Here is a 16,295-nt window from a genome sequence, read left to right as displayed (position 1 = left end):
GGAAGCAGAGGTGGAAGTGACCGAGTTGAAGATGCTATGATTTTCACTCGGAGTAATGAGGGTAGACAGGATTAAGAAGGAGTACATTAGAGGGACAACATGGGTACGACAGTTTGGTGACCAAGTGAGAGAGGCGGGATTGAGATGGTTTGGGCACGTGAAGAGAGGAGAGATGAGGGGGACTTAGGGAAAAGAATACGGAGGATGGAGTCACCAGGGAAGTGGAAAAGACGAAGGCCAAAGAGGATGCGGTGAGAGAGGCCATGAAGGCAGTCGGTGTGGGAGAAAGTGGTGTGAAAAACCGGGATAGATGTAGAGGGATGATCCACTGTGGCAACCCCTGAATGGAAGCAGCCGAAAGAAGAAGTCGTCGTGTCAGGCTGTTGTAGGTGTGATGACAAGCAGGCCAGAGTCTGAGAAGTTCTGCCATTTCCATGTTTGACGGAAAATGCAATTGACCCGTTTCATTAGAGACTTTCAGTTTAATTCTCAATATTTCCATACCCTGAATCCCTGAAAACAATTAAGTGGAATTGAGAATATTATTTTATGTTTTGTAGATTTGTAGATAAAATGTTATTTGTCCCCAGGGGGAAATTTAGGATTTTTACAGAAGCTCTTTAAATAAATAAATTAATAGATAGATAAATAAATATAAACACATATGCCACAGTCTGAATTCACTCCAGAATGACTAAAAAGAAAGAAAACTTCTGACTTGGCAGTCCCAGAGGGGCGCTTTACAGGTGAATTGGTGTTGGTATGAAGGACCCCCAGTCACGTTTCTTGACTCACGTCTGCTGAACGATTCATTGACTGAAAGTCCTCAGTATTGCTGTGTCACCGAGCGGGGGTGCAGCATTGATCATAATGGCACTCTTTCTATCCTCCTCTGCTGCCTCCAGGGGGTCCAGAGTGTGTCTTTTTAATAAGTTTCTTCATTCAGTGGGCCTCTCTCGAAGTGATGTTACCAACCCAACACTCCACATTGGCCATCACAGAGTTGAAGAACATGTAATGGAGGTCTCTACTCATGTGAAAGGAGTGCCATCACCTAACATCTCCTGCTCTGCCTTTTCATCTCTCTAGTTCCTCCGTGTTACAAGACCACACCAGCTTGACATTGATGTGGACCTCCATTTACGTGTAGCAGTGCACCACCTCCACTTCTACTCCCTGAATGGTGGCCAGGTGTTGAGGCTGTTGGTGTGGCACAAGTCATTTAACTTTTCTTTGGTTTTGTTTATTTCGAGATGCAGGCAATTCTCAAAGTTCTCCCCCTTCATCTCTTTTGTCATTCCACCCACCACAAATCATTTCTGTACTGAATTTCTGGTGTTATATTTATGAGCTGAGGTGACAGGACTCCTCTGCTGAATAATTCGTTGGCTGAAAGTCCTCAATGCTGGTGTGTCATACAGAGGGTGGGCAGCATTGTTTCTGAACCACCATCAGTTTTGTCTTCGCTTTCTCCTCCACTACCACCACTAGCAGGACCATAAGGCATTCCATAACTGAGCCTGCTGTTGCAATCCATTTCTTGATTTGGTGGGCCTCTCTTCAAGTGATATTACCAGCCCTGAATACCCACCAGGCCATCTTAGAATTATAGAATATGTAACGGATGTCACTACCCATGTGAAAAGAGCGCAGTCTGCTATGAAATAAGCGTCTGTCTTTAGTTCCTCTGTGTTACAAGACCACTGTAGCTTGTCATTGATGCGGACCTTCAAGTACATGTAGCAGTGCACCACCTCCACATCCACTCCCTGAATGGTGGCCAGACGTTGAGGCTTTTGGTGTGGCACAAGTCAATTGGCGCTTCTTTGGTTTTGTTTATTTTTAGTTACAGACATTCTTTCATCTCCTTTGTCAGTACACCCACCCCAAATCATCTCTGCATTGAATTTCTGGTGTTATATTAATGAGCCGAGGAGCACAGGGTATGAAGATGAGGTGACAGACTCCTCTGCTGAATAATTTGTTGGCTGAAAGTCCTCAATGCTGAAGATGGGCAGCATTCTTTCATCAGCATCATCAGTTTTGTCTTCATTCTGTCCTCCGCTACCACCACCAGCAGGACCAGAAGGCGTCCCATAACTGAGGCTGCCCTTTTGAATCTGCTTGTTGATCCAGTGGGCCTACCGTAATGTATTGTTACTGGCCCAGCACACCACACTGGGCCATCACAGAGTTTGTAGGAGATATTAAGGATGTCACTGCCCACATTAAAGGAATGCAGTCTCCTAAGAAAAGAGTCTGCTCTGTCCTTTCTTCTATAGCTCCTCTGTTTGTTAGTGCAGAATCATGAACTTCTGTTAGTGACATGTCCTGGCGTTATATTTATTGTTCAAGGCGTACAGGGAGAAGAGAAAATTCCTTGTGGTGCTGCAGCGTTGCTCACACAGTCCTCGAGTCTCACAAACTGTGGTCTGCCTGACAGAGAGACCATCACCCAGGACACCACAGGCTCATCCACCTGCGTATCTCTGAATTGATCCCCTTAACAGAGATGTTTGGATGGTACAGAATGCACTGGACAAATCAACAAACATCATCCCTTTAGTTTCCTCTTGCAGGGTCTTGCTGAGCCGCTTCCTAGTCTGACTTTACTGGGCACAAGGCTGGAAGTGAATGGGATGTTCGTTATTTACGTGCCATGCTTATCCAGACCCCCTCACATTTTTCACACTTTGTTATAATGTAGCCTTGCACTAAAATCATATAAATTCATTTTTCCTTAATCATAAAACCTAAATGAAAAAGCAGAGATGTTATTGTAAATTTATTAAAAATATCCCATATATATATATATATACTGTATATATATTAGCTGTGTAAGCCAGCACGGGGTCCTAGAAACTATTGAAATCGTCAGAAAAAAAATTGAAACGTAGAGATGACAGGTATTTGATAGGAACTATTCGGCCCGTCTCTCTCCTAGGAGGTTTGGTTTTGCCGATGTGCTCGCATGGTTTCTGCATTAGCGGCTAAGCGACTGTCTTTTTTGCTGACATGCCTCCCTCGCTTATGTATTAGCGGCAGGAGGAATAGTAAAAAGACAAATGGCTTTGCCGATGAAGCAAGTGACTCTTTCTTCAGAGATTTCGTTTTGCCGACATGCTCGCCTCGCTTGTGTGTCCTCAGAGGTGGAGCCATAACCCCAACTTCTGAGCTGGACAGACAAACAGACAGAATTCCACGCGTAGACGTTTATATATAGGATACGTGATTTCCTGTAGACATACATGTTTTCATGTTTCACTTTGATACAGTAGATAAGTTGATAGTACTTCATTTGTCCCAAGGGGGAAGTTTAGCTTTTACATCTTCTGAAAATATTACAACAGTCGACAACAACAACTTCCATCAAGCACACACACACACACACACGCATGCTCATTACAAACCCTAAAGATAAGACAACAGTCCCAGCGAGGCACTATACAGGCGTATTGTCGTTGGCATGTAGTGTTTCTTGACACACTTGTGCTGAATAATTGTTAATCAAAAAGTAAAGGCAATTTGAAAATGTTACGTGGTAACCAAAGGAGCTGATGCAATACAACACAATGGCTTATGGGTAGTATGTCTAATTGAAGCCACGGTCAAATGAACATGGATGCTCTGCTACCGGATTGCCCACGCATCATAGTGAGGTTTTGTGGGACAGAGGGAGGGGAACCTCCTGAAATTCACCGAAGGGATGTTGGCCTGATCAGATCGGTATGCTGTTTGGGTACCCATCTTGTGTTTTAGTCAGTCCTACACCCATCTACTCTTGTAATTTGATGCCCAAGAACTCATGTGGGACCTTATCAAATACTTTCTGAGAGTCCAGATAAATAATATCGTATGCACCCTTGTGGTGCAGCGGGTCCACAGCCCCAGTCAAAAAGGCCACTTTTTAAATAAATAGTCGCCGCACTCGCGGCTTAGAGGGGGAGACGTGGTAGTGTGGCCGGGGCGGTTCCCGGGGTGATTCATGATGCGGATGGTCCTCGCTTAATGGCTTTTCCACTGCATAGTACGGCACAGCACGGTTCAGTACAGCTCACCTTGGTTCAGCTCAGTTCGGCTCGGTTTGCGTTTCGACTGCAGTTTAGTACCGCTTTAGAGTGGGCGGGATTATTCACGTGTCGTTATAGTTGCGCCGACCTCCTACCAACGAGAGGAACGTCTGTACTTCCTCAATAGACCACGAAACAGCCATTTTTGGTTAAAGGTGCGTCCGAACCTTCGCTGGCTGTGCTAAAAATCTAGCGGGTCTGTTGTGTCTCGTGTCGCAAGTTCAGTGACGCAGTAATGAAGATTTTCTCCGGCCAATCAGTGACCAGCAGAGTTTACACGTCACGTTTTGGTAACGGTTCGGCGCTTGGAACCTCGGCTGAGGTGGTACTAAAAAAAGGACCAGGTACCAGATACTGTTCCCAGTGGAAAACCCCCCAAAAGTGAGCTGAACTGAACCGTGTCGTGCCGTACTATGCAGTGGAAAAGCGCCACAAGTGCTTAGGTGGGGAGTCATCTGCATCCGTAATTGTTGCCGGGAGCTACTGATTGCCACACCTGATCTACGTCATATAATAGAAGTGCGAGGCGGATGGGGGGAAGAAAGGAAGAAAAAGAACATGAAGGGAGGTTAATGGAGAAGGAAGCAAGAAGGAGAAAGCCAGTGCAGGAGAGCGAGCGAAGCGAGCGAGCGCAGGCTCGCGCTGATTGTGGGCAGCTGGGAGAGACGAGCCCGAGTGGGGTGTTTGGCCGTCTCATGTTTGGACCAGGAGTGACCGAGAGAAGGTTGGCTCGCTGCAGCGAAGGGCGCGGGAGTCGGGGAACTTGGGAAGTCGAAGCCCCAATGTGAGCGTCCTGGTCACTGGGGAGCGCAAGTCTCGGTCTGGGTGAGGAGAACCGGAGCCAGGGATTGGAAAGGCCACCAGACCAGTACAGCTGCATGTAGGATGACTCCCCTGGCACATAGCCTGGATGGGAGAAGCAGTGGAGTCACCGGGCTTTGTTTTAAAAGACTGCTTCCAGCCATTGTTTTAACCTCGATTTTTAAAGGGTTTTTGTCTATTGTGTTTTTAACCTCCACGAGTTCTCTTGTTTCTATTGGATTATTTATTTAAAGACTTTTGAAGCACTGCACTATTAATTTGAACACTGTTTTGATTTTGTTGACACTTTTGCCCGTTTTGCACCTTCCCCTTGCTTCATTGTTGTGCCTCGCTGTCCAGCTCATCGGTGACATTACCGACGGTGTCGGGTTCAAGAGCTCCCAGAAGCAAGATGGGAGCATGGAGCGGAACCCGCATCGTCACAACCCTTCAGATTGTATCCTTTTTGTTGCTTCCTTTCATTTCATATCTTTGCACAAAGTCTTCAGAAAAATGGAAATAAATCATTGACGTTTTGGTGTTTTCTTCTAGGTCAACCTGGGTGGGACATTCATCGGCATTGGCAGGAAAACCCCAGACTGTCAGGGCAACACTAAGTACTTCCGCTGTAAATTCTGCAACTTTACCTACATGGGCAGCACTTCCACGGAGTTAGAACAACACTTCCTCTCCACGCACCCCAATAAGATCAAAACCCAGCCGGTAAACTCAGACTCTCCGAGAGAATATAACAAATTGTCAGAGAAGAACAAAAGTCGTAATGTGGAAACGGGCAGCCGTGAGAAGTGGCAGGAGAGGAGCACCGTTAGGAGCGACGACGAGACCCCCGTTGGTTACTTTGTTCCTATCAAACCTTTGGACTCGTCCAAACACAACGGTACCGATGGCACCAGCTATTACTGGTGCAAGTTTTGCAGCTTTAGCTACGAATCGTCCAGCACGGTTCGACTCTTGGAACATTACGAAAGGCAGCACTCTGGAAGTCAGGTGGTGAACCATAATAAAGAAGAGAGCAACCCGACCTCGAAAGAAAGTCTGATAACGGTGAGTGACAAGAAAACTGTGGAAGAGCTAATAACGATCAGCAAGAAGAAAGAGGCGTCGGGCAAGGCGGCTGCTAGCGAGGATAAAATGGTGACGAGCTACAATTGTCAGTTTTGTGATTTCAGGTACTCCATGAGCCACGGGCCGGACGTGATTATAGTGGGGCCGCTTCTGCGTCACTACCAGCAGGTGCACAGCATTCATAAATGTACCATTAAGCACTGTCAGTTCTGCCCTAGGGGGCTGTGCAGCCCGGAGAAGCACCTGGGGGAGATTGCCTACCCGTTTGCCTGCAGGAAAAGTAATTGTTCCCACTGTGCCCTCCTGTTGTTGCAGCTATCCCCTGGCGTGACGGGAAGTGCCAAAGTTAAGCACCAGTGTGATCAGTGCTCATTTGCAGCTCACGACGTCGACGTTCTCCTGCTTCATTTCGAGAACGTGCACAGCTCCCCGGTGGCCAAGGAAGTCAAGCCTGAAGACGAACTCCCAGGGAACCATCCAGGACAATTGTCAGTCAAGGAGAACAAGGAGCATCCGTGTACCAAGTGCGACTTTGTCACCGAGGTGGAGGAGGAAATATTCCGTCACTACAGGTAAGGGAAAAAAAAAAATACATAAATAAATTAAAAAAATAAATAAATAGCCGAATTGATTGTGCTTTTGGTTACGTGATATCCATCGGGATTATCTGAGGCAGGAAACTTTGATGGGGGTTTAAGGATTTTATTTTTATTTTGTGCTCATGAATTCACTTAGCCTGAAGTAACACTGCTGTGCCTTAAAATCGATAGTCGCATCAAATTTTAATGTGCCGATTGATTCAGTTAGCCAGACTTTTTTTTTCTTTACTTTTAAAAACCATTTCCCTGCCTATTGTTGTCACACAGCTGCTTCTTAAAAGTCTTCATTCCAAAAATGTCTCCAGTACCATTGAAATGGGTTATGAAAGAAATGAAGTTGGGCAAATTCAGAGGCACTCGGGTGTGTGTGCGGGTCGTCTTTGTACAAAGAGCAAAATGCAAAAATATTTACGGTGGATTCAGAGTGCATTCAGACCCTTTCAGAGGTAAGATGGTCACCATCACACCACGCCTCGCGCATTTGAAGTAACTGCATCAGGTGTTGGGAAACCCACAGCTCGGTCAAATCACCGATTATACAGCATGTAGTCTGAACACAACACGGAATTAACACTCAAGAGAGCGCGGGGTAACACAGATAGATAGATAGATAGTGTAGTTGGCAGGATAGATAGATAGATAGATAGATAGATAGATAGATAGATAGATAGATAGATAGTGTAGTTGGCAGGATTAATAGATAGATAGATAGATAGCATAGTTGGCAGGATTGATAGATAATTTTTTTTTTTAATTTTTTAAAATGACCTTTATTTTGAACATTAACAATATATACAGTCATAAGACAAACAATCCCAATATTCAAGATAAAACAAAAAGTTATATATCAGACAACCACCACTACTCCCCCTTTACACTCCTCCTACTCCGCACATTAAAACATATTGTTGATGCCTACCAATACTTTTCATTCCCAGTTATTTTTTTTTACTCCTCCACTACTCCCCGGTCCCCACACATTAAGTTAAGTACACAAGTCTGTATTTAGTATTCAGTACTCTGTCTAATCCTTCTAATGTTTAACATAACAATCGCTCACCCGCTATTCTTCTTTGTTATTCCAAATTAATTTTTCGTTGCCCCTCCTCAATAGAGCACAGCACCCCCTTCACTCCCCACACTTTTTCAAATTCTTCAATATTACACATTGTTTTATAATAAGTAAATTCCAGCCTAATTCTTGAAATTACATAAAATTTGAAAATAAACAGTACATCATCTGGTAACAAACTACTCTGTTTATTATTACGGCTTTTTAAAATGGATAATTTTGCCTGCCCAAATAAATAATTTAAAAGTTGAAGTTTTGATTTTGATTTTTTGTTGTATTTCATGCCCCAAATAAATTTCTGATCATCAAAAGAAACATTAAATTTTTCACATATTTTTTGAAAGTACATAAACAGAGTTTGCAGTCTCGTACAATACAAGAATAAATGATATACAGTCTCTCTCTCCCACAGAAGGCACATTTATCACTCACATCACTTTGAATTTTACTTAAAAACACATTAGTTGCGATGACCCCGTGTACGATTCTCCATTGGAGATCGCCTGCTCTCTTATTATTAGGTGGTTTATAAAATTCTCTCCATGCTGGCTGACCTCCGCCTTTACATTTAATTTTTCAGTCCAGGGCGTCATGATGGTGTTTTTAGATTTGGAAAATGAAAACTTTAATGCAGTACACATACATATCTTTTTTAGTTAAAGATCGAAAAAAACATTTTTCTTGTCTATCAAACCTTAAAATCGAGTCCTCCCTCACACCATTCATGTCTAATTTAGGTTCCACCTCCAGATCAGAAAAACAGTCCTCCTCCTCCTCCGTCTTTGGATGTACTGAAGTCGAGTTCCCCTGATTTTCTCTAAGCCTAATGAGGTCTTTTGCCATAAAGGACAGTAAATAATTGACCGTTCTTATTGATCGTATACCCATCCTTGAAGCCAACACAGTTGAATCTTTAAAACTCTTGTTGTCTTCCTCCAATAATTGAGAACAAACCACAATTCCACTTTTAATCAAAGTCTTTACAAAACTAATTTTAAAAAGTAGTGGACATGTGAATAAAGAATTAAAATGAGGGGTTCATTGAAAAGCGAAGGTGATTTGGATGGCACTCTCTGAAGAAAGGAACTCCAAGTACGTAAAACTCCCTTATAAAATTTGGGTAACGGAGTGAGATCAAACCTGCTCAAGTCCATTAGCAATAACTGCACATCAAAACTCAAATTTTCAATCTTATGGAAAATGAAAGAGCCAGTTTTTTCCAAATTAAGGGTTCCAAAGAAAAAAACAGGCGCTGTAAAACCATCAACCTGAAACTAGCGGCCTTGCAGCAGACATCAATCAGCCCTTGTCCTCCTTCCTCCACCGGTAAACTGATGAGTCCTTTCTTGAGCCAGTGCATGCCATTCCAAAAAGTCAACTAATAATTTTGTATGGAGTGTAAAGTCCTGCTGGCGGGTCAACACTCCTCAGTCTGTGCCACAGCATGGAGGCCACGAGATTGTTAATAATGAGAACTCTTCCTCTAAAAGAGAGTTTAGGTGCAATCCACTGCCATTTCTTTAACCTCAAGTCAATCTGTTGTAAAAAGCCCTCCCAGTTGTCCTTTTCAGTATCCTCACCACCCAGCACAACCCCGAGATAACGGAAAGCTTTCCTATTCCAGCCCAGCCCTGATGGCAAGACTGGCGGAGGACGATGTGCCCAGTCCCCTGATAAATATGCATTCCCCTTCTCCCAGTTAACTTTAGCAGAAGATGCTCCTTCAAAAGTGTTAAACATTTACATACAGCGGAGACGTCTGCATCAGAATCCACAAACACCACACGTCATCTGCATAGGCCAGAAATTTAAACGTTAAATTTTTAGACAGCGGAATTGTGAATCCCTGCAGGTGTTTATCAAGCTGCCTAAGAAAAGGTTCAATGGAGATGGCATATAACATCCCTGACAAAGGACACCCCTGACGAATCCCCCTGGTCACAGCGAATGGCCGGCTTAACACCCCATTGATTTTTAATACTCCAAACACGTTGGAATACAACAGTTTGATATACCTTATAAAATGTAAACCAAAACCAAACGCTCTTAAAGTTGTAAATAAATATTTGTGATCGACCCGATCAAAAGCCTTTTCTTGATCTAACGACAGAACGCCAACATCGATATTGAGAGCTTTCGATGCAGAAATGATGTCCCTCAGCACAAATATGTTGTCGTGGATTTGTCTGTCCGGTACGCAGTAGGACTGGTGGGGGTTGATGATGCTGCCCATCACTTTTCTCAGCCTCGTCGCTAATCCCTTCGAGATGATTTTATAATCTGAGCAGAGTAAGCTCACGGGCCGCCAGTTCTTCAGAAGGCAGAGGTTGCCTTTCTTAGGTAGCAACGTGACTACAGCTCGGCGACAGCTGACCGGAAGCTCCCCTGCTTGCAAACTGTCCTGTACCACCTCGAAGAAGTCTAAACCTAATAACGGCCAAAAATGTTTATAAAATTCAACCGGTAAACCGTCAATTCCCGGCGTCTTCCCAGTATTTAGACCCTCGAGTGCAATTGTGAGTTCTTGAAAAGTGAGGTCATTGTCCATAAACTCGGCTAAATCATCAGAAATGTGAGGCAGTCCTTGTAGCAAAGTGGCTGAAGAAGAGAAACTGAGCGGCTCCTTTGAAAACAAAGTCTCGTAAAAAGACACAGCAAAGTCCCGGATGTCCTCAGGCTCTCTCAGCTCTTCTCCAGTGGCTTTAGATAGATAGATAGATAGATAGATAAATAGTGTAGTTGGCAGGATTGATAGATAGATAGATAGATAGATAGATAGATAGATAGATAGATAGATAGATAGATAGATAGATAGATAGATAGATAGATAGATAGATAGTGTAGTTGGCAGGATAGATAGATAGATAGATAGATACTTTATTAATCCCCAAGGGGAAATTCACATACTCCAGCAGCAGCATACTAATAAGAAACAATATTAATTAAAGAGTGATAACAACAAAAGCAGTGCAAGTTAAAAAATACAAAGTGGAGAATGCGAGGCGGGTATAACAGACAATAACTTTGTATAATGTTAACGTTTACCCCCCGGTTGGAATTGAAGAGTCACATAGTGTGGGGTCTCCTCAGTCTGTCTGTCGCTGAAGCTGCTCCTCTGTCTGGAGATGATCCTGTTCAGTGGATTCTCCATGATTGACAGGAGTCTGCTCAGCGCCCGTAACTCTGCCACGGATGTCAAACTGTCCAGGTCCGTGCCTACAATAGAGCCTGCCTTCCTCACCAGTTTGTCCAGGCGTCCCTCTTCTTTATGCTGCCTCCCCAGCAAACCACCACGTAGAAGAGGGCACTCGCCACAACCGTCTGATAGAACATCTGCAGCATCTTATTACAGATGTTGAAGGACGCCAGCCTTCTAATGAAGTATAGTCGGCTCTGTCCTTTCTTACACAGATCATCAGTATTGGCAGTCCAGTCCAACTTATCATCCAGCTGCACTCCCAGGTATTTATAGGTCTGCACCCTCTGCACAGTCACCTCTGATGATCACGGGGTCCATGAGGGGCCTGGACCTCCTAAAATCCACCACCAGCTCATGGTCATACACTGGCTTGAAAACGTAAGACAGTTGTTATTGATAGATAGATAGATAGATAGATAAGGATTGCACTATATTATAGATACTTTAGTTCAGTGGTTCTCAACAGTTTGGGTGTCTTGACCCTCTTTTTTCCCATATAAATGTCTTCAAAACCCACAGGTTGGGCGGGGGTGAACACCCTTTAAGCCCCCTTGGTGAATCAAGCTTCATCATCACAGTTCACCCTTGGAGATAAAAGATAAAAAGAGCAGTCCTGGTCGCGGTGAGGCACTATAAAGTTGAATTGCTGTAGGTGTGAAGGAGCCCCAGTCGAATTTCTTTACAGACTTCTGCTCAACAGTTCATTGGCTGGAAGTATTCAATGCTGGTGTCTCAGAGAGAGGATGTGCAGCATTGTTCATAATGGCCGTCAGATGTTTCTTCATTCTCTGCTCCACTACCACCTCCAATGAGTCCTGAGGGCGTCCCATAACTGAGGCCTTGATTTGGTGGGCCTCTTTTGATGTGACATCACCATCCCTGGACGCCACACTTGCCATCACAGAGTTTGTAGATCATGTACAGCAGCATTTCCCAACCTGTAAACCGTGACCGACCCCAGAGAAAATCCTGCACCCCTCCTCGATTCCCAATGTCAGCGGGTAGATCATGGCCAGTCCTGGATGACCTCCCTAACCTCTGCTGTGAAGACCATGTTAGATTCACCAAGGATGAAGAGCATCGACGATCGGATTGCACCTGATTCATGTAACGCTGTGATGGGGACCTCCTCATTCTGCTTTGACGATTGTGCTAAATTCATGGAGGGGAATAACCCCAGAAAGGTCGTACTAAAGTCATGGAGTCAGCCATGAAAAGGCTAGCACTGTCTTAAATAGTAATGACAAAAGAAAAATATTGTAAAAAACTAATCTTCTTTCACTGATGACTCTTTATCTTTGAAGGAACAAATTTCACATGCCAGCCAATTCACATCTCAGCCTTTCATGGGCGGCCGCCGTGACGTCACTCACACATAAAACACAAGCGTATCATCAAACCAAAGAATACGCAGAATGAAGCTGATGATGTCACCAAAGAGATTCCTCCAATTAGTCAAAAACAAACACAAAACACAATTAATTAGCACAGGTACTCAGAATCCTTGAGTTCCAAAACCCTTAGTCGTATACATTTTCATTTTTCATTTCGGAAAACTAACAATTAACAAAAAAAAAATAATTCTGCAAACAAGTGCAGCGTTTGATATTTTTTCCAGTTAGACAGGCTATGTAACTTTTTAAAAGAGCGTTAAACAACTTTGGACTGTTTTGACCCCAGCCCTTCGACCCTCGTAAGTTGGATAGGGGGTCCGATAGGCAGAGACATTGATTTAAAGTAATTTCCAGAACCGGAGGGAAGCCACAAGACTGTCGGTGAGCAGACAACAGCTCCCAGCGTGGTGGAATTTGTACAACAAAAGAGACTCAGCGTGCCAGCTTCAGACTGATAATTAACTGATAACAGCTTCATTGGATAGCCCACAGGGCACTGGGCACCAGACTGGTATAGATGCAGAAATGAGAACATTTGCGAGTGGATGTTTTGATACTCAAATATTTTAACATTTCAAATTACAGCCTGACCATTTTTTTTTAATATACTCCCCTTCATTACATTTAAATGTTAAGTGCAGAATAATTCAATAAGAATTGGACATCCATTGGTCACCGTATTGTCAACAGAAGACATCGATTCATTTTGTCCTTTTATCTGGGTCTGGGTTGCAGGGGCTGCAGTCCAAGCAGTGATTCCCAGACATCCCGATTTGCCCATCACCTCCTCCAAATCCTCCATGGGGGATACTTGGGCTTCCCCAGTGCCACCTCTCCTTCCAGGGTGTCCTGGGTCTTCCCAGAGGTCTCCTGCCAGGTGGAACTGCCCAAAACACTTCCCTAGGGTGACACACTAATGAGATGGCACCTTTCAAAGTGGATAGGCAGCATTGACATAACACAATGAAAACCGAATTAGATGTCATTTTAAGAAATATCGATGTTATTACCATTCATTTATTTCTCTTTTTTTTCTCTCTTCTATAATGAAGCCAACCCCAACAGCGTCACTTTTAAGGCAGGCTTTCGTTATTTTGTCTTTTGACTTCATAGCTGCTGACTTATTGATTTTGTTTTTCGATTACAGTTCTTGGGTACAAATTGATTTTGCTGATCTCTGCCTAAAAGTGGTGTCTTCCACACTTGCATTTTCATAAGCGGTATCTCTGCCCGAACTAAAATAACCGAAAACGTATATGACATAAAAATCCCTGGCCCTGGACTTTTGTTGAGAAAATCAGCCAACCTAGCAACCACAATAGGTGCACATACACATCACAATCGCCTTTGATTTATAACTAAAATAGCACAAAATGCTCAGACCGGAGAGAGTACGCCTGAGAATGGAAGACAGGACTTTAGACCAATGAATGAGGTGGAGTGCTGGGTCTTTAATTTAAAGGTGAGACCCCATGGGAAGGGGCACCCTGTATGTGGACTACTTTTATTTTCCAAAAGTATTTACTTAGCAATATTTTAGCCATAAAAAAATACACAAATTATGCACATTGTTTGCGTTCACCTTTAACGTGTGGATTATTTTAGTAACTTGTGAGTTTTTTTTTTTTTTAATGAATGTTTCATAATCTTTTCTGTTGTCCAATGTTGGTCACCATAGACGTAAAGTTCATTTGGTACTTGGCTGCACACAGAGGATGCGCCCCCTCCTGGTCTGTTTATAGTGCACAACAGAATCTTCTGGCTTACACCCCCTTTAAATATCGATCTCCAGAATGTTTCCATTTCTGCATACACAAGCCATCATCTGTGCCGAGGGTCTAGGCCGTGTATCTGTAGACATTTGGCTATCGCTGCGTGTTTTTCATGTTGGATTGTGTACAACAGATGTGGGAAGCGACAATTCACACAACTCTTCCTTGCACTGAGCGCGTGTTTTCTTGTCAACGCACATGGGGCTGAGCAGTTACAAAATTCTGGAGGCATGCGGTCGCCGACACAAGGGCCTGACTCTGAAGGCAAAATTTAATTTACGTCACATACACCCTCGTGGTGACACAGATGCGTCAAGTATGAACAGCATCTTGTATGACAACAGGAGACTAAAACTTTTTCTCGGCCATCACTACAAACTACATGGGTAAATAACATATACGGTACCGGTGAAAACTTTAGGAACACCTCTTGTTCTGTCACTGGAATGTACGACTTTCTAGTAACACAGTCGGCTCCAACTCTGCTTTAAGACAGACAGACTGAGAGTTTTTAAGTAATCAGCAGAAGTTGGGACACCTGTGCAAATTGTTTCCTTCAACTTGCAAGGCTTGATTTGCTTGAATTGCTGCAGAACTTGTGCAGGTTGTGACCTATTAGTTGTTCCCTGAAGAGGGCCCATTTGTAATATTCTCAAATGTCCTTACTCTTTTCAGTTTGTGCTAATCTAAACTTTAAACGTAAACCTCTGCCAGTTTATCATTTCACCATTTTAGGTCATTCATTGCATTGCATCTGATTTAAATTTGAAGAGAAACATGGAAAGTGAGCACATACACATCACAATCCCCGTTGCTTTTTAACTAAAATAGCACAAAATGCTCAGACCGGAGCGATTACGCCTGAGAATGGAAGACAGGACTTTTGACCAGTGAATGAGGTGGAGTGCTGGGTCTTTAATTTAGTCCCCCATTGGTGAGGCACGCTGGCTCTTGTCTTGCATTTGGTGGGGTCCTGCAGTCTGGAGGGGCTTAGCGTAGGTTTGGTGGTCGATGGAAGGAAATGATGAGTCGAATTAGAAGGAAGGCTCCTGTCAGGAACATCAGGGAAATTGTGTTTAATTATCCATGGAAGAAGATGGGAGGAGTGGACATGTGGGATGCGTCTTTTCTTAAATTTCCGAATCTTAAATGCTGCAATACCGTATTTCGGTTAATGCTTAATCAGAATGACTGACTACAAAATTGCTTCATATTTTATCCGATACATGCTCCAAACTGCTTGAATTTAAAATTTTTAAAATTGCATATGGATGAAATTTAACCCAACTTAGCTATTATTATATGTATTTATTTTTTTGCTTCCTGATCTTCAACAGCTGTAAAAGCTTCCATTCTTATATATAAAAATATTTTTTTCTTTGAGAATACAGTAGCCTTATGTCATAATGAATTTACAATGGTAATGTAAATGACTACATTCTTGAAATATTAGAGCATTTTTCAAAATAAATGGTTGCACATGGAATACAACTTTAGCTCGGGCTGCACTACTGCTGCCAGAAGAACAGTGCATGCCGTACTTCCAACGCCGTATCATTTTACACATAAATCAATTTAAGAAGGTCTAACATCATTAGTCCACTTTTACCGTAAAGGACTTCAAACTGTCGGAGCACAAATAATGAAGCAATAGTTCATCATCTGTGGTGGGCTGGCGCCCTGCCCGGGGGTTTGTTTCCTGCCTTGCGCCCCGTGTTAGCTGGGATTGGCTCCAGGAGACCCCCGTGACCCTAAAGTCAGGATATAGCGGGTTGGATAATGGATGGATGGATGGATGGACAGTTAATCATTAATCAAGTAACATGGGTGTCCTGTGGACCTTCCAGCAGCAAATAATATGAAAGTAGGCTTGAGTCGCAGCTTGACTAAGGTAGTGGAGTCAATAATAATAATAATAAAAAAAAAAAAATCGACTTTTCAGAATTTTCCAGAAAATTGAAGCTTATTAAGCGGGTGACTCATTGACTTGCATACTTTGCAGGTAGATTTGAAAGGGAATGGAAGAATGGACTGTTTTCTCTTATCTTAATATTGCTTCAAATTAAAATGCCAAAGGGCCACCTTGAAGAACAAATATTGAGTCTCCTATTTTTGATGTCAGTTTCATTTATTTATTTATTTTTGCCACGCTAATTACAACTTCTGTACATTGAGTGTTTGAATTGACTCGTGCATCCAAAAAAGAGTAATCCACCGGAATAATGCTTCCTTTTTATATCAAAGGTTTTAGGACACCTCAGTTTTTCCAGTTTCGCTTCAAATTTAAATCAGATGCAATGCA

General features: G+C 43.1%; 1 protein-coding gene across 3 annotated transcripts in view; it reads left to right on the top strand.

The window, feature by feature from the left end:
- Nucleotides 1-6,603, top strand: part of LOC120515942 (zinc finger transcription factor Trps1-like) — a 75,799-nt gene extending 69,196 nt beyond the window's left edge. For 2 of the 3 annotated variants that reach the window (XM_039737330.1, XM_039737329.1), the window contains exon 3: nucleotides 5,424-6,603. In XM_039737330.1, the coding sequence (XP_039593264.1) occupies nucleotides 5,424-6,533 (1,110 nt within the window). In that variant the 3' untranslated portion in view covers nucleotides 6,534-6,603. The remainder of the gene's footprint in view (nucleotides 1-5,423) is intronic. The other variant, XM_039737332.1, reaches the window with a different exon arrangement.
- The last annotated feature ends 9,692 nt before the right edge of the window (nucleotides 6,604-16,295 follow it).

This window comes from Polypterus senegalus, chromosome 15 (assembly GCF_016835505.1).
Source record: "Polypterus senegalus isolate Bchr_013 chromosome 15, ASM1683550v1, whole genome shotgun sequence".
Taxonomy (NCBI): domain Eukaryota; kingdom Metazoa; phylum Chordata; class Cladistia; order Polypteriformes; family Polypteridae; genus Polypterus; species Polypterus senegalus.
Note: the sequence above shows the minus strand (reverse complement) of the source record. Positions and strands in the feature narration are given on the sequence as shown.